This window comes from Macaca fascicularis, chromosome 13, assembly GCF_037993035.2.
Source record: "Macaca fascicularis isolate 582-1 chromosome 13, T2T-MFA8v1.1".
NCBI classification, from domain to species: domain Eukaryota; kingdom Metazoa; phylum Chordata; class Mammalia; order Primates; family Cercopithecidae; genus Macaca; species Macaca fascicularis.
This window is the reverse complement of record NC_088387.1, coordinates 113,177,440-113,205,399: the sequence shown is the minus strand read 5'-3', so window position 1 is coordinate 113,205,399 and position 27,960 is coordinate 113,177,440. Positions and strand designations below refer to the sequence as shown.

The 27,960-nt window shown below is 39.7% G+C and overlaps 1 protein-coding gene across 11 annotated transcripts in view; it reads right to left on the bottom strand.

Annotated features, from left to right (window-relative positions):
• Positions 1-27,960, bottom strand: part of MBOAT2 (membrane bound glycerophospholipid O-acyltransferase 2) — a 153,221-nt gene that overhangs the window by 39,632 nt on the left and 85,629 nt on the right. For 7 of the 11 annotated variants that reach the window (XR_012422697.1, XR_012422698.1, XR_012422699.1 and 4 more), the window contains one exon: positions 8,781-8,876. The exons of 1 other annotated variant lie outside the window; for it this stretch is intronic. Coding sequence is in view for 4 of the 10 variants with exons in the window: in XM_005576601.5 (XP_005576658.2) it covers positions 8,781-8,876 (96 nt within the window). In the remaining 6 variants the exon portion in view is untranslated. Of the gene's footprint in view, positions 1-8,780; positions 8,877-12,230; positions 12,379-27,960 lie in introns of all 11 variants that reach the window. 3 more of the 11 variants (XR_012422700.1, XM_074012388.1, XM_074012389.1) reach the window with 1 other exon arrangement.

The window sequence follows — 27,960 nt, the reverse complement described above, 5'->3', positions numbered from 1 at the left end:
GGCAAACTGTTAACTGTTCACCTCAGTTATCCTAAGTGTACAAGTACCCTGGCATCCAAACAAAATCCACTGACACCAAGTAACCCCACTTACCTAACACCAAATGAATACAAAGTGAGAGGTAATGGAAAAGGCCATTCGTCTTAGTCATCCATTCATTCATTTTCTTACAGCTTCATTCAGAAAAAACAAGTACTTAATTAATGAGCACCTACGATTGACCAAGTACTGTTCTATGTGCCAAAGACACAGTGTGAACAAGACAGGCCAAGTCCTCGCTGTTATGAAATTTATACTGCACTGGAGAGAGACAGATTATAAACAAATAAACAGGTAAAGATACAGTGTGTCAGATGCTGCAAGTCCTGGGCAGTGAAATGAAGCAGAGTAAGGGGCCTAAGGAATACAGAACAAAGGTGGGAACCGGCCTCACCCAGAAGATGACAGTGAAATAGAGGACAAGCTCTGTGGAGGCCTGGGGTAAAAATGTTCTAGGAAGAGAGAAAAGTAAGTTCAACAGTCCCAGGAAGAAGTGTGACTGGCATGTTTGAGGATCAGTACAGAGGCCAATGTGACGAGCAAGGAGGACAGGAACAGAAGCTAAAGATGGCAAGCAGGATGCCGGATCCGGCAGGCTCTGCAGAGTGAGGACAGAGGCTTGAATCTGAGCGAGACAGGAAACTACTGGAGGATTTTAGGCAAAAGAGTGACTTGGTTTTAAAGGAATATATTCTGACTCTAGGTTGAAAAAAGACTGTGGGGGCACCAGAGGTAGGGGGAGGGGTCAGGGGGAGGAGGCAGGGGAGGTGGGCAGGGGAAGACGGTGGCTCAGACTAAGGTAACAGCACAGGAGGTCTGAAGTCACCTCTAGATCTATGCTGAAGGGAAAGTCAACAGGATTTGATAATGCATCCAATGCAGGGTTTCACACCTGGCACCACCAAGGTTTTTGACCAGGATAACTAACTAGGAGGAGAAAAATGACTGAGAAGGGAAATCAGGACTGCAGCTTTAGGCACACTTGGCACAAGAGGCCCTAGACAGCAGAGTGCATAGGCAGCTGGACATACGGGTCAGAACACTTAATCCTGACCCCACTTCACATCAGTTGTGGAAGACAAGGAAGTTATTTAACTTTTCTCAAAACGGTTATCTATAAAACACGGATAATAATGCCACTGTGTGGATTAAATTTAATAGTATCTGAGACACAGCAGATGTTTAATAGGAGCTGGGTCCTTTCTCCCATTCACACCTTTGCATAGTAACTGCCAGAACTGCCATGAAGCCAATGGCGCTGAAGAGACATAATAATCAAAAGGGAAGTGCTGTTTCTGGAGAAGCTCTCTCTTGAGAACAGGAAATGAAAAATGAAAGGTATGTGAATAACTACATAACAAAGTATCCACTGCCCAGTGAGCTATTTGAAGATCTGCACAGAGACAGCTGAGGCAACGCATTTCAAACAAGAGTCATTTAGTCTGGGCCTTTAAGACTGTGGAGGTTTGGACATGTAGATATGGCTGAGACAGACATTGGGATGAGCAACAGAACTAAAACAGAAAGAACAGGTGAGAAGGCACACACCAAGGGGGCCCTGCAGGTCCGTCACCAGCTTCTCAGCCTCAGGAAAACACTGCATTTTTTTTTTTAATACTCTTAAGTTCTGGGATCCATGTGCAGATCATGCAGGTTTGTGATATAGGTATACACGTGCCATGGTGGTTTGCTGCACCCATCAACCCCTCATCTACATTAGGTATTTCTCCTAATGCTATCCCTCCCCTAACCCTCACCCCACAACAGGCCCCAATATGTGATGTTCCCCTCCCTGTGTCCAAATGTTCTCGTTGTTCAACTTCCACTTATGAGTGAGAACAACACTGCATGTTTCTGACGAATCTTGTGCCACACTGCTTGGTGAACACACATATGTTCAGGGAGAAAGGCTTGGTTGGGTAGGGTGGGGAACAGACAAAGCAAACCACAAATGGATCCATCTCTGTTTACTCCCGGTAACTTGAATTACATTAGTGGCAGCCAAACGGAATGTTTCCTGTAATCAAACGTAGGTCAAGGGGCTGGGAGACACTCCCACAGAATGGGCCAGGATAAAGGCCCACTACTCGCAGGCAGTCTAATGATTCACATCAACCCTATTTGCAACACAGCTGCTGGGCGCCATGTGCGGGGAAGATAATGAAGGGCCAAGGGGGGCCTTCCATGACTCATTTCAGAACACAGAAACACATCTACGATTAGACTCTGAGCATGAATAATGCTTTCTAAAAAGGACTGATGGACATGACAAGCACACTTGTGGCTATCAGATCACATGCTCTATCACTTCTTCTTATACCTGAAAAAAATGCTGCCTACAAAAGTACCCAGCTCAGCCTTCAAGAACCTATCAAAACGCACAACGCATGCTTAATAAACCTTAGTGAAGGAGCACACACGACTGAGCAGTAATAAACATTTACCAAGCCTCTGATACAGTTCAGTTAGCTCTAAGATATATTCTTGACGTGAATGAAAAATTATTTCACATACATATTTTTTTGGTGGGTGCACTAAAAGCAACTCTTTCAGTACCACAGAAACAACATATTCTTTTGCCAAAAAACCTGTTCTTGCTTCCATCTACAATCTATTATCTATACGTGGGGCAAGGATTCACCTTTCTCTTCTCTTTCCAAACATCCCAATACCATTTACTGAAGAGTAGAGCCTGGCTTTCCCCACAGATTTCTGATCCCACCACTGCTGTTCTGTATTTTTATTTCTTAGATCCATGAGTCTCTTTCTCGGTCCTTCATCCTGGTTTCCTTGGTTTGTCTATTCCTGTCAGTCCAGAATATTTTAATGACTCCTGCTTTACAGACAGTAGTATGTCTTTATATCAACTTCACTACACTCAAGCATTTATTCTTCTAGAGAAAATTTTCAATTTATTTATCTAATTTCCCTCAAAACTCCAATTTTACCTGCATTACACCAACAGATTAACTTGGGGGAATCAGTATTTTTTTTTTCTTTATTTTTTATTTTTTTGAGACAGCTCTGTCGCCCAGGCTGGAGTGCAATGGTTTGATCTCAGCTCACTGCATCCTCCACCTCCTGGATTCCAGTGATTCTCATGCCTCAGTCTCCCAAGAAGCTGCAATTACAGTTGTGTACCACCATGCCTGGCTAATTTTTCTATTTTTAGTAGAGATGAGTTTTGCTATATTGGTCAGGCTGCTCTCAAATTCCTGGCCTCAAGTGATCCACTCGCCTCAGTTTCCCAAAGTGCTAAGATTGCAGGCATGAGCCACCACGCCCAGCCCCATTCGTATCTTTATAATACTGAGGGTTGTTTTCTTTTTTTCTTTTTTTTTTTTTTTTTGAGACAGGGTCTTGCTCTGTTACCCAGGCTGGAGTACAGTTGTGCGAACATGGCTTACTGCAGCCTCAACCTCCCAAGCTCATGCGATCCTCCCACTTCAGCCTCCTGAGTAGCTGGGACTACAGGCACACAGCACCATGCCCAGCTAATTTTTAAATTTTTTGTAGAGATGGGTTTCACCATGTTGCCCAGGCTGGTCTTGAACGCCTGAGCTCAAGTGATCCTCCCACCTTGGCCTCCCAAAGTGTTGGTATTATAGGTGTGAGCCACTGCACCCAGTCACAATACTGAGTTTTATTATTCAAACAAACGGGTTGAATTTTTTTCCCAATTACTCTATGTTCTACAGTAAAAATTTATAGTTTTCTGCATAGAGGTTCTGTACATTTATTTTTACACATATTACCAGATATTTCATGGTTTTTCTTGCTTTTGAAAAAGGATGCTTTTTCTATCATATTTTCTAACTGATTACTGCTGACATGAAGAAAGCTATTTAGTTGTTTTATACTTCTCTTGTATCTATTATCTGAGGCTAACATGAGATCAAACAACTTCAGTAGCTTTTCAACCTCTCTGTAAATAGAAACTTGTATTATGGTATAAGTTTATCTTTACCTAATCAACATTTTAAATGTATCTTAAACCTAACAATTACACATACACCCACACGCAGTTTCTCCATACTCTTGTGCAAGTAAAACTGTCCCATACAAGCGAGATTTCAGGTTGATTCCCCAGCAGGAGTCTGGGCTTTGCTTCTTGCGCTTTCTAGCATCAGAGCAACGGGCCAGCTCAGCACGAAGGGTGAGTCACTATCCAGTTCACCTTCTTAACCATCTGACACTCTGAACAGCTACGATATTCACTCTAATTAGGATCCAGTCAGGATCTTTTCTGCTCATGTATTATAACACATTCAAGGGGTCCCTCTGCCCAAATACTTCATCAAGGGGAGAGTCTGTCTCTAGGTGGCTTTTTTCTCTCCTGTGTCCATTAAAAAACAAAAAACAAAAAACCAAGAGCCTTCAAGTTCATTCTGCCACAATGGTCTCCTTCAGCTAATTCGACTGTCTAATCTTTATCAGTTCACTGATAATGGTCAAAAGTTTTCTCCTGTACTATGCAGCCATAAAAAAAGATGAGTTCACGTCCTTTGCAGGGACATGGATAAAGCTGGAAACCACCATTCTCAGTAAACTATCAGAAGGACAGAAAACCAAACACTTTTCACTTATAGGTGGGAATTGAACAATGAGAACACTTGGACACAGGGAGGGGAACATCATACACTGGGGCCTGTCGGGAGGTGGGGGGCTGGAAGAGGGATAGCATTAGGAGATATACTAATATAAATGACAAGTTGATGGGTGCAGCAAACCAACATGGCACATGTATACCTATGTAACAAACCTGCACGGTGTGTACATGTACTCTAGAACTTAAAGTATAATAATAATAATAAAAAGTTTTCTCCTAATGGATTAAAAGGTATTCTTTAAACTTGGAGTTTTATAAACAGGTTTTCTATCTTAAAAAGGCCAGGTTGTTTTTCTCCTACATATTTAAACATTTAAAACTGCATTTAAGTGTTTAAATGGCTTTATTTTATTTTATTTTATTTTATTTTATTTCTGAGACAGGGTCTCTGTCACCTGGGCTGGAGTGCAGTGGTGCAATCTCAGCTCACTGCAACCCCTGCCCCCAGGGCTCAAGCGACTCTCCCACTTTAGCCTACAGGTATGTGCCACCATGCCTATCTAATTTTTTCTATTTTTAGTAGATACAGGGTTTTGCCATGTTGCCCAAACTCCTGAGCTCAGGTGATCCACCTGCCTTGGCCTCCCAAAGTGCTGGGATTACAGGGGTGAGCCACCACACTCAGCCTTCAATGACATTTTAGAGGTCAGCAAAATACTTCTAAAGTCATGTCCTATACAGCTGTTTTTTAAACATGCGCTATGCTCTTAATGTCAATTGTCCTCTGATCTGTGAGGCCATGTGACTAACGCTTGCCGACAGGATGCAGGCAGAAGTGCTGCGTAGGCACACCCTCGCTTTGCTCATACTCACCACCCCGCCCTCAACTTAACCTAGAGGATTCCAGAGCCTGAAGGAGGTGGAACCACAAGAAGGAAGGAGTCTGGTTCCCTAAATGACTGTGGAGCAGAGACTCCATCCTCAATGAACTGTAATGTGAATGAGAAATAAACTCTTACTATGCTAAGCCACTGAAATAAAGTTACTGTTTTAAATGTAGTAAGCCTATCCCTAGATAATACAGAAATGTTAGGTAAAGGCCTTGAGACTGACAATAATTTGGAATAGCTGACCAGGGAAATAAAAAGGGTAATGATAATGACCAAGATCAAACTGATGGAGGGGCTGTGAGAGCCCAGCAAAGACTGGGCCACACAAATCCATACTAACACCAATCCACATGGTTGTATAATAAATTCAATTTGGCTATGTTAAATCACTATTTAAATCGAATGGTTAAAAGAGCAACAAAATATTTTTAATGAAATATTATACGGGATCCCAAAATACAAACTAGAGAAACACAGAGCAGATGTGGCTGAAGCAAGACTGGAAGACCTAGAACCTCATCTGCTGAGCTCCTAAGACACCTGCAGAACCTGCCTGCAGAGTCCCAGGACTCTAAAGGTCAATGTGAAAACTCATGATTTTATGGTATTGCTAAGCTTAAGTTGCTAATGTTAATATTTCTGTTATCAACATTAAACTAAATTATTTAAAAGTATGTTTTTTGTTTCTATTTTCTACTATGAATAAATGCTTATTTCTCACTTACTATAATTCAAGTATTCAAAGCTCTTAATTTCTCTTTCAGATGGCACAGCCTTTGCCCACATGGCTCTAGTTTCTCCATTTGTGTTGTCTGTTACTTTCCCCCATTTTTCTCACTGTATTTTCAACTTTCTTCTGTACTGAAGTATTATTCCTGACTCAATATATATTTAATGCCACCACGTGCTAAGCACTAGGATGCATGATGAACAAGACCAATATGGTTGCAAATTCTCAGGAGAATTAAATTTTCTAAGTGATTGCAATTCTTTTAAACTTATATAACTATTTCCTAATTTCATTACACTATGATGACAATGTGACCTGGGCTACTTCCTCAAGCTCATGAAGGTTTTCACAGTGGTCCAGCATCTACTGATCCTGCCCATGAGGTCATGTCCTCCAGGAATACCTACTATCCATAAACCAGATTGCCAACATCTGCTCTCCTTTTCTGCCCTTCCAGGTGTATTTCCCAATTCCATTCGACAGCTTTGATTAACTGGCTTTTTAGTGCATTTAAACTGTTTTGTTTTGACCTGGGCTTTATTTGTTTTTGATGTAATTTCCTTTCATCTGAACCTATTTTTAAGATCTGTGTAGTAAAATATACTTCAATCTCATTAGGGAGAAAAAGTTATTTCCTCTTTCTCTTCTAAAATTCTCTTGTTTCATAGAAGTGACTTTTTTCCCTGAGCTCATACAACTTTGGTCCATTTCTATCGCTGAACAATTTTTTTGTCAGAGGTACCATGATTTTTCCAATACACGTATCCTTAAATTGGATTTATTGCTCATTACTTATGCTGTCCAGATGACTCAAGACTAGTCCAAAGCAGGCCTACTGTATCTTGTTCACTGGAGAAAGCAGTCAAGCCTGACATAAAAAAACATATATAAAGGTTTATCTTCAACTTCCCCATCTGGTACCAAAGTGTTAGCAGATGTCACTTTATAAAGATGGAAAGCAAGTTACTTTATAAGAGCTTGTGCATTTATTTCACAACAGACATATTGTTGTGGGAAGTCAGGGACCCTGAACGGAGGGATGGGCTGGAGCCACGGCAGAGGAACATAAATTGTGAAGATTTCATGGACATATATCAGTCCCCAAAATTGGTACTTTTATAATTTCTTACGCCTGTCTTTACTGCAATCTCTGAACATAAATTGTGAAGATTTCATTTTAATGTGGACATTTATCATTTCCCTAATAATACTCTTACAATTTCTTACGCCTGTCTTACTTTAATCTCTTAATCCTGTTATCTTCGTAAGCTGAGGATGTATGTCACCTCAGGACCACTACTGTACAAATTGATTGTAAAACGTGTGTTTGAACAATATGAAATCAGTGTACCTTGAAAAATATCAGAATAACAGTGATTTTAAGGAACAAGGGGAGACAACCATAAGGTCTGACTGCCTGTGGGGTTGGGCAGAATAGAGCCACATTTTCTTCAGACATGCAAGTAGGAGAGATATTGCTAAATTCTTCTCCTGGCAAGGAATATTAAATATTAAGACCCTAGGAAAAGAATTGCATTCCTGGGGAGGTCTATAAATGGCCGCTGTGGGAGTCTCTGTCTTATGTGGTTGAGATAAGGACTGAAATATGCCCTGGTCTCCTGCAGTACCCTCAGGCTTATTAGGGTGAAAAAAATCCCACCCTGGTGAATTTGAGGTCAGACCGGTTCTCTGTTCTCGAACTCTGTTTTCTGTTGTTTAACATGTTTATGAAGACAATACGTGCATAGCCGAACACAGACCCTCATCAGTAATTCTAATTTTGCCCTTGCCTTGTGATCTTGCTTTGCCCTTTGCCTTGTGATCTTTATTGGCCTCAGAAGCATGTGAACTTTGTTCTCCTTTTTTGCCCTTTGAAGCATGTGATCTTTATGACCTACTCCCTGTTCGTACACCCCCTCCCCTTTTGAAATCCCTAACAAAAACTTGCTGGTTTTGCAGCTCAGGGGGCTTCATGGACCTACCGATACGTGATGTCACCCCCAGCAGCCCAGCTGTAAAATTCCTCTCTTTGTACTCTTTCTCTTTATTTCTCAGACTGGTTGACACTTGGGGAAAATAAAAAGAACCTACATTGAAATATTGGGGGCTAGTTCCCCTGATAACATATAATCAGTTTTGTTACAGGACAAAAAGACTCATCTAGCACCAGGAAGAAAATAAATTCCCTTCGAAGGAACAAATACTAGAAGTTATTTCCACTGCTCAACTGAATACTGGTGTTGAATGGAGAACACTGCAAAGAGGTGAAATGCATAGAAGTAAAATGCATCCTTGAGCATCTTCTCTAGGAAACTCAGACTGACCTAGCCCAAGGACCTAAGAACCAAAGGAAGACCCATTAGGTAGGAAGAAGCAGAACAAGGCTCTTACTGACTTAGACAGTACTATAAAAGACTACTTACAAGAGGGAAATTCTAAATTTAGAAAGAAATTTTCAACTAAAATATTTAATAATAGCTTTTCACTTGAACTACTAAATGCAAATATATTTTGTTCTTTAACCACCTTGTTAGAATGGATAAACAGGCCACTGAATCAGTTTTCATCTTACCCTGAAAAATCAGCAGAATATTGTCCATAGTCAAAGATATAGACTCGAGTAACTTGGCACACTGTGAGGTATCCCAGAGCAAACACAAAGCAGTAACTGCAAAACAAAAATAAGCTACATTAATGAAGATAAAAGACTCATTTTGTTAAAGAGTACATTTTAAAGTAATTTATTAGCTAAATGACATGGTTCAGAAATTAAATATTACTAGATCTACTCTACAAACAGCCTTCTTTAATAAATTAGGAAAACTCTTTTCTAGCATCTGCTTCAGTTTACTTGACTATCACCTTCAATGGTAAATTCATTTTATTCATTTCCTTGTGAGAGACATACACACACTAATTTATATATCTGAAAGTCATGATCATGAACATAAATACGTGGTTAGTATGTGTTCCATTTATTCCTCCTTTCTAGGACACAAAAGTTAGCACAAAAATATTTGGCTAAGGTATACATTAAACAAATTCTTAATAGAATTTTGAAAAAAACTTGTCTTCGATAGTCTAAAAGCATACCTTCTTAGTATGAGTCGGGTGGCATTTACACACATTTCATAGCCATGAACACTTAGTGATTTCTACAAACTTAAGATGCTTGGAATATAGTTAAAATTAAAAACACAGCATGGGAAAAAGAACTTATATATCAACAGGAGAGAAGAGAAACCCAGAAACAGACTTCAGAATACTTAACATTGAATAGGATGAAGGCTGCAATGCAAATTATCAGGGAATGGATGAGTTGTTATCTAATTGGTTCAAAATCTGGGTGGGGAAAAGAAAGCTATGCCTTCATCTCACACCAAAACAATTCTATGCAGATTAATGAATTACATGTAAAATATACAAGTACAACAAATAGGAACTGTGACTAAATATTCAAATGTTCTGAAATTGGGGAAAGACTTTCTAAACATATATGATATAGAAGAAATCAAGGGGGGAAAAAACCTTTAACTAAAAAAAAAATTTGACCAAATAAAAATCTTTGTCATGTAGGCAGTTCAGGTGGTTTTATGAAAGTTGTTTCAAACTTTTGACAAATAGTTAATTATAATCTTTTGAATTATTCCTGAGCAAAGAACAGGGAAGGAGAGCTTCTTAATCCAAATGTTTAACAAAGTTAATATATTCATGATTGCTATATCTGACAAAAATAGCATATATGGATACCCATACACAAAGCGTTGAGAAATCACATTTAAAATAATTTCTAAAAATTATGTGGCTGCACTTTCCAAAGATGCCCAAAACAGTATCTCCCATTTCATACGCTCTTCTGCAGCCTGTGCTGCTCCCTGTCAAGAGGAGGAGGCTACCTCTCTGCCCACTTCGAGTGTGGGCTGGCCTTCTAACTGCACAGACCAGCGGATTACAGAAGCAGCATTTTGCTAGTTCCAGGTGCGAACCATAATTAACCTGGCAGTTTCTACTTTTTGCCTTTTAGAATTTGGTTGTCGGGAAGAAGTGTGACTATCCTGAGACCACTACATGTAGAGATTCTGGAGGATGAGAGACCATGCACAGAAAGAGAGAGAGAGAAAGAACAAGAGAGAAAAGGTGGGATAAAGGAAGGGTTGGGGATTGGGTTGGGTCTAGGCCCTAATCAAGGAACTGATCACACACATCTAGGAGAGAAGGAAGGAAGGAAAAAGGGGTGAAGGAGAGAGGAGCAGGGTGGAGATGGAGAGTGAGGCACCAAGGAGCACCAAGTGGTTAGACATGTGAGTGAGGAAGCTAATTCCACATGGAAAAAAGATGATGCTATCCAGTGGAACCCTTCCTGAACTGCTTACCCATAGTCATAAGCAACCTAATACAGAGTATCACTTTGTTTTAAGCCACTATGTTTTCATGTAATGACATAATCAAAACAGAAACTGGTAACTGAAAATGGGGTGCTACTGCAACTAAACACCTTCATGGAATATGTCAGATAAGAAGCCGTTTCTAAGAATCCTAAGGGCATGCCTCTTAGACATTCTCTTATGATAGACTTAAAAAAAGTTTTTAAGAAGCTCAAGGGTGTTGTCACACAGCACCCCGACTCTCAAAGTAGAAAGGAGGCTGTCTAAAAGAGATTTGTGGGTGTAGTTTCTGTCTAATGTAGAGGATTACAATTAGATACACAGGAAGCCCACATAGTTCTCTAATGGGCTTATAAAAGATTAGACTGAAAAGGAGAGACAGTTCAAAATGAAAAGAGAAGTTTAGGTCCCCAAATTTTACCCATAGGAAGCAGTCTAGCAAAGCTATTCAAATGCAAAACCTGGCCATTTCTTATGAAAAAGGACGACTAGTCCATGGTGTGGAGTCAAGAGCTCAGAGGATGAAGCCAAAAGCCACACAGATGCACTAAAGGGACTGGGTCTGGGCCCTAATCAAGGAACTGATCATACATATCTGTCTGGATTTCACAACCACCGTGGACTAGGGCTGAGAAGCATCTTACAGTCCGATAGTTTTCATTAACAATAGTGTCTCCTACAGCTGTCCTATTGCTGATCATCCCTGGATACTAGGTGTGTGAGGGGCAAAAAGCTTGCCTGTTAGTCCGCTGGCCTTCAGATCAAAAAGAACTGTACTTGGGGACCTACCCCAAGAAGCCTCATCCAGGCCTGACTTAGACGACAAGATCAAGAACTTGAGCTTGATGTCCTAATGAGATGAGACTTTGGGGATCCTGGGAGGAAAGTGAGTAAACTTTCATGTAGGATTCATGTGAACTGTGGGGGCCAGAGGACTGGCTGTCTTTCAAGACTGCTGCCATCAATAACATCCCTCCCTGTTGTACATGTCTAACTCTTTACATCAAGAGCTGAAAGAAAATTCTTGCTATAGTTTGGATGATTGCCTCCTCTAAAACTTCATGTAGAAATCTAATCTCTAACGCTGGAGGTGGGGTCTAATGGGAGGTGTCTGGGTCATGGGGGCAGATCCCTCATGTAGATGAATGCCTTCCCTGGGGGATGAGGAGGTGAGTGAGTTGTCACTCTGTTTATTCTCTTGAGAGCTGGTTGTTAAAAAGAGCCTGGCACCTCCCTGCTCTTTCTTCCGCTCTGGCCACATGGTCTCTGCACACACGGGCTCCCCTTCACCTTCTGCCACACGGAGAAGCAGCCTGAGGCCCTCACCAGAGGCAGATGCTCAATGTTGAACTTTCTAATCATCAGAACCATAAGCCAAATAAACTTTTTCTCTTTATAAATTACCCAGTCTCAGGTATTTCTTTATAGAAACACTAAATTAAGACACTTTCCTGTCCCACCCCCCTTGAATCTATGCTAGACTTAATAACTTGTTTTTACCAATAGAATACAGTGCAAATCATAGACAGAATTAAAAATCACATGATATCTCAACAGATGCAGAAAAAGGATTTGGCAAATATCCTGAATGCCTCTATGATTAAAACCCACAGCAAATTGGTATACAAGGGACATACCTTAATGTAATAAAAGCCATCTATGACAAACCCACAGCCAACATAACACCGAATGGGGAAAAGTTGAAAGCATTCTTGCTGAGAACAGGAACAAGACAAGGATGCCCACTCTCAGCACTCCTCTTCAACACAGTACTGGAAGTCCTAGCTAAAGCAATAAGAAAGACAGAAAGACAGAAAGAAAGAGAGAAAGAGAGAGAGAGGAGAAAAGAAAAGGGCATCCACATCAGTAAAAAGGAAGTCAATTTACCTTGAAAACCCTAAGGACTCCTCCAGAAAGCTCCTAGAACTTATTGATAAAAGAATTCAGCAAAGTTTTCTGGATACAAGATTAATGTACAGAAATCCATAGCTCTTCCATACACCAAACAGCAACAAAGTGGATAATCAAATCAGTAATTCAACCCCTTTTACAAGAGCTGCAAAAAAATAAAATACTAAGGAATACACCTAACCAAGGAGTCAAAAGATCACTACAAGGAGAACTACAAAACACTGCTGAAGGAAATCATAGATGACACAAACAAATGGAAAACACATCCTATGCTCATGGATGGGTAGAATCAGTATTATGGAAATGACCATACTGCCAAAAGCAATTTACAAATTCAATGCAATCCCCATCAAAATACCACCATCATTCTTCACAGAGTTAGAAAAAGCAGTTCTAAAATTCATATGGAACCAAAAAAGAGCCCGCATAGCCAAAGTAAGACTAAGCAAAAAGGACAAATCTGGAAGCATCACACTACCTGATTTCAAACTATACTATAAGGCCATAGTCACAAAAACAGCATGGTACTGGTATAAAAAATAGGCACACAGACCAGTGGAACAGAATACAGAACACATAAATAAACCCAAATACTTAGAGCCAACTGATCTTCAACAAAGCAAACAAAAAAGTAAAATGGGGAAAGGACACCCTTTTCAACAAATGGATAATTGGCTAGCCACATGTAGGAGAATGAAACTGGATCCTCATCTCTCACCTTATACAAAAATCAACTCAAGATGGGTTAAAGACTTAAACCTAAGACCTGAAACTATAAAAATCCTAGAAGATAACATTGGAAAAACCCTTCTAGACTTTGGCTTAGGCAAGGATTTCATGACCAAGAACCCAAAAGCAAATGCAATAAAAACGAAGATAAATAGTTGGGACCTAATTAAACTGGAGAGCTTTTGCATAGCAAAAGGAACAGTCAGCAGAGTAAACAGACAATCCACAGAGTGGGAGAAAATCTTTACAACCTGTACATCTAACAAAGGACTAATATCCAGAATCTACAACAAACTCAATCAGTAAGAAAAAAAACAAACAATCCCATCAAAAAGTGGGCTAAGGACATGAATAGACAGTTCTCAAAAGAAGATATACAAATGGCCAACAAACATATGAAAAAATGCTCACATCACTAATGATCAGGGAAATGCAAATCAAAACCACAATGCGATACCACCTCACTCCTGCAAGAATGGTCATAATAAAAAAACTGTAGATAATAGTGTGGATGCAGTCATCAGGGAACACTTCTACACTGCTGGTGGGAATGTAAACTAGTACAGTCACTATGGAAAGCAGTGTGGAGATTCCTTTAAGAATTAAAAGTAGAACTATCATTTGATCCAGCAATCCCACTACTGGGTATCTACCCAGAGGAAAAAAAAGGTCATTATTTGAAAAAGATACTTGCACATGCATGTTTATAGCGCACAATTCACGACTGCAAAACCGTGGAACCAACCCAAATGCCCATCAATCAACAAGTGAATAAAGAAACTGTGGTGTATATATATATGATGGAATACTACTCAGCCATAAAAAGGAACAGCATTTGCAGTGACCTGGATGAGACTGGAGACTATTACTGTAAGTGAAGTAACTCATGAATGGAAAACCAAACATCGTATGTTGTGATATGTGGGAACTAAGCTATGAGGATGCAAAGGCATAAGAATGATACAATGGACTTTGGGGACTTGGGAGGAAGAGTGGGAGGGGGGCAAGGGATAAAAGATTACAAATATGGTACAGTGTATACTGCTTGGGTGATGGGTGCACCTCGATACAGCGTATCATGACTGTAGCCAGTACAGCTTAAACAGAAAACAAACAAAAAACCAAAAATCTCATTAACATAAGCAAAAATATTAACCAACGTTCATATTGGAACTACATTCATTTGCCAATAATGTGAGCAACTACTTTACTAAACAGGATAGTAACCAAGCATTTATTCATAGTCATTTTGGTCAGATTACAGTTGAATTGCAGCCATAAGTTAGCTATGAGAGTTCAGAAACAAACAAGCAAAAAAAAATCAATGAAAGTGTTTTGTGAGAATCAACGAGCTACACAGAATTGAAAATAAAGGATATTCTATTCTCATTATTATTTGTAAATTGTGCACTAAGTCTGTTAAATTTGTAAAATTTACAATAAACTCACGTATGCATATTTATGCATTTTTTTCTAGAAAGCCAGTTAGTTGGTACTCACCAATATACCCCTACTAGCCACATGTAGTTACTGAGCTCTTGAAATGTGGCTAGTATAAACTAAGATAAGCTGCAATTGTAAAATACACCCCAGATTTTGAAGACTAAGTATAAAAACAAAAATTGTTTTCATTGATTATACTTTGAAACATTATTTTGGCTATATTGGGTAAAACGGAATGTTATTACTAAAATATATTAATGTGCTTTTTTTTTCAGTTTTTAAACTGTGACTACTGGAATTTTTTTTTTTTCTGAGACTGAGTCTAGCTCTGTCGCCCAGGCTGGAGTGCAGTGGCACAATCTCAGCTCACTGCAACCTCTACCTCCCAGGTTCAAGCGATTCTCCTGCCTCGGCCTCTTGAGTAGCTGGGACTATAGGTACCCGCCATCACACCCAGCTAATTTTTGTAATTTTAGTAGAGATAAGGTTTCACCACATTGGCCAGGCTGGTCTTGAACTCCTGACCTCAAGTGATCCACCTGCCTCAGCCTCCCAAAGTGCTGGAATTACAAGCATGAGCCACCATGCCCAGCCAGAAACCTTTAAATTATATCTGTGGCTTGCATTGTATTTCTATCACACAGTGCTAGACGGTTTTCCTGAAAAAGGAAAACAGACACAGCGGGTGGGGCTTTTCACATTTTTGCCACTCTCTCTACCTAGAATATGGATCTGACGGCTGCTGTAGCAGCCATCTTGCACCCATGAGGTAATAAGCTAACAGGCAGAACAAGGCGGGAAACCTGGTTCTTTAATGACACTGTTGAGCTGCTATACCAGCTCTGGACAATCTAACTTGAGAAAGAATTCTAGGTGGTGGGGGTTTTTCTGTTTTGTTTTGTTTACTGTCTGTACTCCTCCAAAAGCACATCAAACTTTTGTTGCTATCTTGTCTTTCGAATTAGACTGCAGGGAAGGGTGTTGGGAAAAGCCTTTGATTTTTCAAGTTCACACATCAGCAGAGAAAGCAGACATATAAGCCACTATGTGCACAAATTATTTTAAGTGCAACAGTCCATTTATGAATTTCACTGAATGTCTTCAAATAGAAGAATATACATGCAAATAAAATCCAGACCGACCTGGGCTGGATTTAAATAACAGTCCCAATCACTTTTTATTATTCTTACCTGTGTGACCTTAGAAAGTGACTATCCTTCTGCATTCTGGTTCTCTCACTTCTAAAAGGTGGACGCACTATTCCAGGGATCCTGGCTACGGTAACCCCATCACTGTCATCTCACCCTCCTTGCAATTGACTGGTTTATGGGAGGCAGAAAACTTAGGTCTGGTTGATGAAGCCTGACACAGAGCTTTTGGAAAGGCCTTTCTTACTCTTAGTGTGACACTTGCTGTTGGCACGTCTGTATGTGCAGTGTCCATCTTTAGCTTACAAGGAGCTAGCCTGAGGACAAAGTCAATATGCTGAGATGGCAAAATAAGTGTTTTGACGTCCTCATCAACACTGAGCTGCTGAACTAATGAAAACGAGGTGCCTTGTCTCATGACTTCTAGCTTCGAGAGGTAACCTTTCTCTGCTGTTTACACCATTCAGATACTACTATAAGTTGGGATTTCTGCTCTTCACAGCCAAAAGAATTCAGATATGATTATTACTAATATCAAAATAAAATCAACAGCTTCTGAAGAGTTCCAGAACAGAACATTTTCTTATTAATTGAATAAGAACTGTTGAATTGCTGCCTTATTTCAAAAGGTGAAACCACATCTAAAATATCTGTTCACTTAGGTGTTAGATACAGAGTGGAAATTGCTCAGGGAAATTGCTAATTCCCATGTAGCAGCAACTATGGGAATTAATGAACTAGAAAGGCTGAAGAGAACTAAAAACGAATTGTTTTCAAAAAAGGAAAACAGGTGATGTCACCAAAAGGTTCAAAATCCTGATGGGAATGAAAACAAAAACTAACAAATGAGTGTTTGTTTTAACACGAAGAAATCAAATTAAACTGTTTACTCTCCAAGGTTCTCAGGCTTAGACGGCTTTGGTTGTAGCCCAACTGCACAGAAGGCTTGCACATTTGAATACTAACTGTTTTCTCTCTATTCTGCCTTCCCCTCTGTTTATATTTTCCAAGACTGTTTACTATGTACTTTTTGTTTTATAGTGTTTTATGCATTTTTTTGAAAAGTTAGAGGAATTACATTACCTGATTTAAAGACTAAGTATGAAGCTTCAGTAACCAAGACAGTATGACATTGGCCTAAAGTTAGACACATAGATCAATGAACAGAATAAAGAGTACAGAAATAAAGCCATACGTAGATGGTAAACTGCAATTCAAAAGAAAGAAGTATTTGCAACAAACAGTGCTGGGACAAATGAACATATATATAGAAAAAATAAATTCCAACCCTTGTCTCTTAACATACACAAAAATTAACTCAATATGGATCACTGATCTAGGCACAAAAACAAGAACTGTAAAACTTCTAGGAGAAACTATTCATAAACCAAGGGCAGACACAGATTTCTCAGTAAAAGATAAAAAGCTCCTAACTAAAAAATGAAATTCACTTCATCAAAATTTAAAAGTTCTGCTCTTCAAAACTCACCACTAAGGAAATGAAAAGGCAAACATAGGTTGAAAACATTTTTTCATAATTTATCTATCTGACAAAGGACTTACATCCAAAACAGAAATAATGAATTATAACAAAAATTAAACCCAACAGTCAACAGATATGAACAAAATGTCCCAAAAGAAGATATACAATTCGTCAAACAGCACAGGAAAAAATGTTTGACATCATTAATCATCAGAGAAATCTAAATTAAAATCACAGTGAAATATCACTATATCCGTCAGACTGAGCACCATGGAAAAGGCTGAGAACACCGACTGCTGGCGGGAACGGAAAGGAACTGGCACTCGTATACATTGCCAGTGGGAGTGTAGAATGGTACAATCACTTTGGGAAGTCTGGCAATTTCTTACTGGATTAAAACATTTTTATCTGATTCCCCAGCAATTCCTCTCCTAGGTGTTTACACAAGAGAAAAGAAAATATGTATCAACAAAAAGACTTGAAGAATGTTTCAGAAGTTTTACTCCTAATAGCCCATTCTTGAATTTTTAAACGACTCAATGTCCACTAATAGGTGAAAGGATACATAAATTGAGATATATTCATACTGTGGAAGAAAAAGGAACAAACTGTGAAACACAACAACAGGGCTGAGTTTTTTAAACATTAAGCTGAGTAAAAAATGCCAGACACAAAAGATTACAGAACGTATGATTCCGTTGCTATGAAATTCTAGAGCGAGCTAAATTGATCTATGGTGACAGAAAGCAGATCATCGGTTGCAGAAGACAGGATGGACTGACTGCAAAAGATCACGAAGGAACTTTCTGGGACAAGTGAAATGTGCTATATCTAGATTTAGAGTGGTAGTCACACTGGTCTATACATTTGTCCAAGCTCATGGAACAGGCAGCTTTATTTTATTTTGGATAAGTTGTACTTAAATAAAACTGATTAAGAAATTATTTGGAAACAAACAATTTTTGCACAAGCCCTTTGCAGATTCCTTCTTATTCTGGGGTCCCAGGGTTCAGTTTGCATCTTTGCTCCATTTACATTCATTTTCAAGAGGAAATGGACACAGTGTGCAGTGCCCCTAAACAATTACAATAGTAACATCAAAGATCACTGATCTCAGATCACCATAACAGAGACAATAATGTTTGACGTGTTGTCAGAACTATCAAATGTAACACAGAGTCGCTAAGTGAACACATGTTGCTGGAAACCAGCATTGATGGATTTGCTGGGTGCAGGGATGTCATAAACTTTCTGTTTGTTTAACAAAAAGAAAAAAGGCAGTATCTATGGTGCACAATAAAATGGAATGCAATAAAACAGGCGTGCCCATATTTGTTTAACCTGAATTATAGTTCCTACCGGAAAGGCAGAAGGAATACTGAATTAAGGAGCTGTTACTGCTCCAGGCCTAAAAGGCTTGCAAGCCTCACTGAAATAGGCTTTTTATTAAACAGCTTTATTGATGTATAATTTACACACTATGAAATTTACTTATTGTATGTGTACAACTCAACAATTTTTAGTAAATGTGTAGAGTTGTGTGACCATACTGCAAGACCACTGCCCCAAGAGTTCCCTTGTGGTTACTTGCCGTAATCCCTAATTGTACCCTCAACCCTAGGCAACCACCAATCATTTTCTGTCTCTAGATCTGTCTTTTCTGGGAATCTCATATAAATAAAATAATACAATATGTAGTCTTTTGTATCTGGCTTCTTCCACTTAGCATGCTCTTGAGGTTCATCCATGTTGCAGCATACCTCAGCAGTTTGTTCTTTGTAAACTGCTGAATAGTATTCCACTGCATGAACATGCCACATTTCGTTTATCCTTTCACCAGCCAGTGAATATCTGTGCTGTTTGAAGCTTTTGGCTATTAATGAATAATGCTACTTGATGTGGACATATGTTTTTACCTTGGGTAGAAACCTAACAACAGACTTTTCAGGGCATATGGTAAGTTAATGTTTAACTTTCAACCAAAATGTTTTCCAAAGTGACTATAATTTTTATGCTCCTGTAAGCAACGTATGAAGATTCCAGTTTCTTCATATCCTCACTAATGCTGGGTATTGTCAGTCTTTTAAACTACATCCATTCTAATGGATATATAGTGGTTATTATATATCATAGTTTTAATTTCATTATAGTTTTAATTTGCAATTCACTAATGACTAGTGATCTTGAGCATCTTTTAATTTGCATATTAGCCATGAAATGTCTAACCAGCAGTTTTGTCCATCTTTAAACTGGGTGGTCTTCTTGGTATTGATTGTACGAGTTCTGTACATCTTCTGGATCCAAGTCCTATATCAGACACATGTTTTGCAAGTATTTTTCTCCTGTGGCTTATCTCTTCATTTTCTTAAAGGTGTCTTTTGAATAGTAAAAGTTTTAAATTCTGAAAAACGAGTATTCGATTTTTTTATTTTATTATGATTTATTTTTAATTTTTTTTTGAGACAGGTTCTCACTGTTTCTCAGGCTGGAGCACAGTGGTACAATCATAGCTCAATGTACCTTGGACTCCTGGGTTCAAGTGATCTTCCTGCCTTAGCCTTCCAAGCAGCTAGGACTACAGGTGTGCACCACCACATTGGGGTACTTTTCTACTTAAAAACAATTGGGTCTCACTATGTTGCCCAGGCTGGTCTCAAACTCCTGGCCTCAAGTAATCCTCTTCCCTCAGCTTCCCAAAGTGCTGGGATCATAGGCATGTGCTACCACACCCAGCCAATTTTATTCTTTATGGACAATTCCTTGGTTGTCATACCTAAGAAGTCTTTGCCCAACCAAAAAGTCACAGAGAGTTTCTCCCATATTGTCTTCTGAAGTTTTAAAGGTTTAGCTGCTACATTTAGGACTACGATGCATTTTAAGTTGATTTTTATGTACGATGTGAGGTAAGGATCAGGTTCATTTCTGTGCATATAGAAACCTGATTGTCCCAGCACTGTGTATTGAAAAAACTATCCTTTTCCAACTGCCTTGGCACTTTTGTCAAAACTCAACTGACCATAAAGGTTTATTTTGGAACTCTCAATTTTGTTGCAAAGATTTATATGTCTATCCTTATGCCAATAGCACAATGTCTTGATCACAGTAGTATTAGTTTTGAAACTCAGGAGTATAAATCCTCAAACTCTGTTGTTCTTTTTCAAAATTATCTCGGTTATTTAAGGTCCTTAGTATTTCCATATAAATTTTAGGAAAAGCTTAAAACCTGCCAGTGTTTCTGTTAGGAATTGCATTAAATCTACAGATGAATTTGTGAAGAAATTCCATCTTAACAATGTAAAGTCTTCCAACTCATAAGTATAAAATACTTCTCCATTTAATCTTCCTTCTCTCAGGCATGTTTTATAGTTTTCAAGTGCAATTGCAATTATTTTATTAAATTTATTCCTAAGTATTTTATTCTTTTTGATGTTGCTGTGATGGAATTTTTTTTTTTTTTTTTTTTTTTTTTTTGAGACGGAGTCTCGCTCTGTCGCCGGGGCTGGAGCGCAGTGGCCGGATCTCAGCTCACTGCAAGCTCCGCCTCCCGGGTTTACGCCATTCTCCTGCCTCAGCCTCCTGTGTAGCTGGGACTACAGGCGCCCGCCACCTCGCCCGGCTCGTTTTTTGTATTTTTTTAGTAGAGACGGGGTTTCACCGTGTTCGCCAGGATGGTCTCGATCTCCTGACCTCGTGATCCGCCCGTCTCGGCCTCCCAAAGTGCTGGGATTACAGGCTTGAGCCACCGCGCCCGGCCTGGAATTGTTTTTATACCTGCATTTCTGGACTCTCAATTTGTAATATATAGAAATATAACTGATTTTGCACACTGGTCTTATAAACTGCAACCTTGCCAGCCTCATTTATTAGTCCCAAGAGTATTTTTCTCTGGCTATTCTAACACTCATCTGGTTTCTGTTTGCATAGCTTACATCTTTTCTACTCTTTTACCTTCAACCTATTCATGTCTTTAAAGTGTTTTTCTTGTAGACAACAAACATATGGTTAGATTTTTTTTTTCATCCAGTCTGACAACTTCTGACTTCTGATTGATATTTACTGTAAGTATTTATATGGTTAGATTTAACTGCTATTTGTTTTAGCTATGTCTCAGGCCTTTTTTGTTCCTCCTTTAGTGCCTTCTTTTGTATTAAACAAATATTTGGCAGTGAACTATTTTAATTCCTCTGTTGATTCTTTCAATGTATACTTTTTAGTTATTTACCAATTGCTCTAGGAATTACCATGTGTCTCATTTCATCACAATCTATTTCAGATTAATACTGACTTAATTCTGATAAAATATGGCCAGCTTGCTCCAATACAGCTTCATTTTCTGTCATCCTTTGAGCTACTACTGTCATATATACGGCATCTACTAATTTTACAATACCAATAATACAGCATTATAGTTATTGCTTTAAACACTGTTTTGTCCTTTAAAAACTCAAGAAAAGAGAGATGCATACAGACTTCCACATTTACCCACCTGTTTACCATTTCTGGAGCTTCTCATTCCTTCCTATGGACTTCCTTTCAACCTTAAGGACTTCCTTTGGAATTTCTTATAAAGCAGGTCTTTGTTTATCTTGGAATGTCTTTACTAAACCTTCATTTCTGAAGGATAATTTTGCTGGATATAGAACTTGTAATTGAAAATTTTTCCTTCAGCATTTTGAATATGTCATTCTATTTCCTTCTGGCCTCCACTGTTCTGATAAGAATTTTATCATTGCTGTCTCTAAAATGAGTTGTTTTTCCCTCACTGCTCTCAAGATATTCTCCTCATCTTTGTCTTTCAGCAGTATGACTTAGTGAAGATCTGTTTGTGTTTATCCTACTTGAGGTCTGTTGAGCTTCTTGGATCCACAGATTAATGTTTTACATCAAATTTGGGATATCAATGGCCATCATTTCCTCAAATGCTTTTTCTGTCCCTTTCTCTCTCCCCTCTCTTTTGTAACTCACATTAAACACTGTTGGTGCATAGGATATTATTCCATAGGTCTCTGAAGCTCTGTTTATTTTTCTTCAATATTTTTTATACCTTTTTTCTTCAGATTGGCTAATACCTTTGACATACCCTTAGGTTCACTGATTCTTTGGCCATTGCAAATCACTTTGTAGCACTTATCGTGAACTTTTCATTTCGGTTCATTACTTTTCAGCTCTAGGACTTTCATTTGTTTCCTTTTCAAAGTTTCTATTTCTTTATATTCCCTATTTGTTAAATCATGATCCTCCTTATCTTAGTTCTTTAAATGTATTTATAACAGTTGTTTTGTCTGGTAAACCCAACATCTGGGTCCATTTAGAGGCGGTTTCAATTGACTGCTTTTTTCCTCATTTCTTATAATTTTTTAAACTGGACATGTTAGATAATACATGACAGTAACTCTGGATTTTAATCAACTTTTTCTTGAGCACTGCTGGGCTGTTTTTGTTTCTTAGCCTGAAGTTAATCCACTGAATCTTTCTCACTCACAGTGAGAACTGATGCAGCAGCTGATGTCTCTACTCAGTTTTTTAAAGCCTCAGTGTTATCTTTTAGCCTCACTCTAGAGGTTTCCCCCATGTCTGCATATCTGAGTGGTCAGTCAATGATTAGTCGGAGCTTATGCACAAACACCCGAAGCAAGTAAGAGAGTTGTTCAAAGTTCCATCTTTTTCCAGTCAGCCCCAGCTTTTACTTTCCCCCAGGTCCTCTCAGGCCTCATCTGTGCTGAGATGCAGCCATCATCAGCCAGGGGTGTATGGAGATCTCATCAAGTCCCTCGATGGCTCTCTCACTTCCAAGATCTCCCTGTTAAATGATGGACCACCCTTAGGCTAGGAAAGCTGGAGGCATTCTGTTAGCTACTGCATGGGGTTCTCTGCCTTTCACTCCAAATCAAGTCAGCTGGTTTTCACGGCCAGCCTTGCCCTTGAAACCACGTTTGCAAACATTACAGTGGTAAGGGAGGTCTGACATAACTGACTCAAGCTGGCTTCTATCAGGCTAAACTGCTTTTGGAGGGGTTATAATAAACCTTTCTTGAACTGATCCTGCCCTTGTTCAAAAGTTGAAAGGGGACTGAGATTCCGAGATGGCCGAACAGGAACAGCTCCAGGCTACATCTCCCAGCGTGAGCGACACAGAAGACGGGTGATTTCTGCATTTCCAACTGAGGTACCGGGTTCATCTCACTGGGGCATGTTGGACAATGGGTGCGGGACAGTGGGTGCAGCCCACCAAGCGAGAACCAAAGCAGGGCAAGGCATCGCCTCACCCGGGAAGCACAAGGAGTAAGGGAATTCCCTTTCCTAGCCAAGGGAAACTGTGACACACAGTACCTGGAAAATCGAGTCACTCCCACCCTAATACTGTGCTTTTCCAAGGGTCTTAGCAAACGGTACACCAGGATATTATATCCCGCGCCAGGCTTGGAGGATCCCATGCCCACGGGGCCTCCCTCATTGCTAGCACAGCAATCTGAGGTCTAACTGCAAGATGGCAGCGAGGCTGGGGGAGGGGCATCCGCCATTGCTGAGGCTTGAGTAGGTAAACAAAGTGGCCTGGAAGCTGGAACCGGGTGGAGCCCAACGCAGCTCAAGAAGGCCTGCCTGCCTCTGTAGACTCCATCTCTGGGGACAGGGCAAAGCCAAACAAAAGGCAGCAGAAACCTCTGCAGATGTAAATGTCCCTCTCTGATAGCTTTGAAGAGAGTAGTGGTTCTCCCAGCATGGAGTTTGAGATCTGAGAACGGACAGACTGCCTCCTCAAGTGGGTCCCTGACCCCCGAGTAGCCTAACTGGGAGGCACCCCCCAGTAAGGGCAGACTGACACCTCACATGGCCAAGTACCCCTCTGAGATAAAGCTTCCAGAGGAACGATTAGGCAGCAACATTTGCTGTTCAGCAATATTCACTCTAATGCAGCCTCTGCTGCTAACACCCAGGCAAACAGGGTCTGGAGTGGACCTCTAGCAAAAACTCCAACAGACCTTCAGCTGAGGGTCCTGACTGTTAGAAGGAAAACTAACAAACAGAAAGGACATCCACACCAAAACCCCATCTGTACGTCACCATCATCAAAGACCAAAGGTAGATAAAACCACAAAGAGGAGAAAAAACAGAGCAGAAAAGCTGAAAATTCTAAAAATCAGAGCACCTCTACCCCTTCAAAGGAATGCAGCTCCTCACCAGCAGCAGAACAAAGCTGGATGGAGAACGACTTTGACGAGTTGAGAGAAGGCTTCAGACGATCAAAATTCTCCAAGCTAAAGGAGGAAGTTTGAACACATCACAAACAAGCTAAAAACCTTGAACAAAGATTAGATGAATGGCTAACTAGAACAACCAATGTAGAGAAGTCCTTAAATGACCTGATAGAGCTGAAAACCATGGCACGAGAACTACATGACAAATGCACAAGCTTCAATAAGCGATTCGATCAACTGAAGAAAGGGTATCAGTGACTGAAGATCAAACTGATGAAATGAAACTAGAAGAGAAGTTTGGAGAAAAAAAGAGTAAAAAGAAACAAACAAAGCTCCCGAGAAATATGGGACTATGGGAAAAGACCAAATCTACATCTGATTGGTATACCTGAAAGTGATAGGGAGAATGGAACCAAGCTGGAAAACACTCTGCAGGATATTATCCAGGAGAACTTCCCCAACCTAGCAAGGCAGGCCAACATTCAAATTCTGGAAATACAGAGAATGCCACAAAGATACTCCTCAAGAAGAGCAACCCCAAGACACATAATTGTCAGATTCACCAAAGTTGAAATGAAGGAAAAAATGTTAAGGACAGCCAGAGAGAAAGGCTGGGTTACCCACAAAGGGAAGCCCATCAGACTAACAGCGGATCTCTCAGCAGAAACTCTACAAGCCAGAAGAGTGTGGGGGCCAATATTCAACATTCTTAAAGAAAGGAATTTTCAACCCAGAATATCATATCCAGCCAAACTAAGTTTCATAAGTGAAGGAGAAATAAAATCCTTTACAGACAACCAAATGCTGAGAGATTTTGTCACCACCAGGCCTGCCCCACAAGAGCTCCTAAAGGAAGCACAAACATGGAAAGGAACAACTGGTACCAGCCACTGCAAAAACATACCAAAATGTAAAGACCATCGATGCTAGGAAGAAACTGCATCAACTAATGAGCAAAATAACCAGCTAACATCATAATGACAGGATCAAATGCACACATAACAATATTAACCTTAAATGTAAATGGGCTAAATGCTCCAATTAAAAGACACAGACTGGCAAATTGGATAAAGAGTCAAGACCCATCAGTGTGCTGTATTCAGGAGACCCATCTCATGTGCCGAGACACACACATAGGCTCAAAATAAAGAGATGGAGGAAGATCTACCAAGCAAATAGAAAACAAAAAAAGGCAGAGGTTGCAATCCTAGTCTCTGATAAAACAGACTTATTTATTTATTTATTTATTTATTTTGAGATGGAGTCTCACTCTGTTGCTCAGGCTGGAGTGCAGTGGTATGATCTCAGCTCACTGCAAACTCTGCCTCCTGGGTTCATGACATTCTCCTGCCTCAGTCTCCCCAATAGCTGGAACTACAGGAGCCTGCCACCACGCCCAGCTAATTTTTTGTATTTTTAGTAGAGACGGGGTTTCACCATGTTAGTCAGGATGGTCTCAATCTCCTAACCTTGTGATCCTCCTGCCTCAGCCTCCCAAAGTGCTGGGATTACAGGCATGAGCCACTGTGCCTGACTGATAAAACAGACTTTAAACCAACAAAGATTAAAAGAGGCAAAGAAGGCCATTACATAATGGTAAAGGGATCAATTCAACAAGAAGAGCTAATTATCCTAAATATATATGCACCTAATACAGGAGCACCCAGACTCATAAAGCAAGTCCTTAGAGATTTACAAAGAGACTTCTTAGACTGCCACACAACAATAATGGGAGACATTAACACCCCACTGTCAACATTAGACAGATCAACGAGACAGAAAGTCAACAAGGCTATCCAGGAATTGAACTCAGCTCTGCACCAAGCAGACCTAATAGACATCTACAGAACACTCCACCCCAAAGCAACAGAATATACATTCTTCTCAGCACCACATCACACTTATTCCAAAACTGACCATATAGTTGGAAGTAAAGCACTCCTCAGCAAATGTAAAAGTACAGAAATTATAACAAACTGTCTCTCAGACCACAGTGCAATCAAACTAGAACTCAGGATTAAGAAACTCACTCAAAACTGCTCAACGACATGGAAACTGAACAATCTGCTCCTGAATGACTACTGGGTACATAATGAAAGGAAGGCAGAAATGAAGATGTTCTTTGAAACCAATGAGAACAAAGATACAACATACCAGAATCTCTGGGACACATTTAAAGCAGTGTGTAGAGGGAAATTTATAGCACTAAATGCCCACAAGAGAAAGCAGGAAAGATCTAAAATTGACACCCTAACATCACAATTAAAAGAACTAGAGAAGCAAGAGCAAACACATTCAAACGCTAGCAGAAGGCAAGAAATAACTAAGATCAGAGCAGAACTGAAGGAGATAGAGACACAAAAAATCCTTCAAAAAAAATCAATGAATCCAGGAGCTGGGTTTTTGAAAAGATCAACAAAATTGATAGACCGCTAGCAAGACTAATAAAGAAGAAAAGGGAGATGAATTAAATAAAAAAATGATAAAGGGGATATCACCACCAACCCACAGAAATACAAACTACCATCAGAGAATACTATGAACACCTCCACGCAAATAAACTAGAAAACCTAGAAGAAATGGATAAATTCCTGGACACATACACTCTCCCAAGACTAAACTAGGAAGAAGTTGAATCCCTGAATAGACCAATAACAGTCTCTGAAATTGAGGCAATAATTAATAGCCTACCAACCAAAAAAAGTCCAGGACCAGATGAATTCACAGCCGAATTCTACCAGACGTACAAGGAGGAGTTTCCTTCTGAAACTATTCCAATCAATAGAAAAAGAGGGAATCCTCCCTAACTCATTTTATGAGGCCAACATGATCCTGATACCAAAGCCTGGCAGAGACACAACAACAAAAAAGAGAATTTTAGACCAATATCACTGATGAACATTGATGTAAAAATCCTCAATAAAATACTGGCAAACTGAATCCAGTAGTACATCAAAAAGCTTATCCACCATGATCAAGTGGGCTTCATCCCTGGGATGCAAGTCTGGCTCAACATACGCAAATCAATAAACATAATCCAGCATATAAACAGAACCAAAGACAAAAACCACATGATTATCTCAATAGATGCAGAAAAGGCCTTTGACAAAATTCAACAGCCCTTCATGCTAAAAACTCTCAATAAATTCGGTATTGATGGAACGTATCTCAAAATAATAAGAGCTATTTATGACAAACCCACAGTCAATATCATACTGAATGGGCAAAAACTGGAAGCATTCCCTTTGAAACTGGCACAAGACAGGGATGCCCTCTCCCACCACTCCTATTTAACATAGTGTTGGAAGTTCTGGCCAGGGCAATCAGGCAGGAGAAAGAAATAAAGGGTATTCAATTAGGAAAAGAGGAAGTCAAATTGTCCCTGTTTGCAGATGACATGATTGTATATTTAGAAAACCCCATTGTCTCAGCCCAAAATCTCCTTAAGCTGATAAGA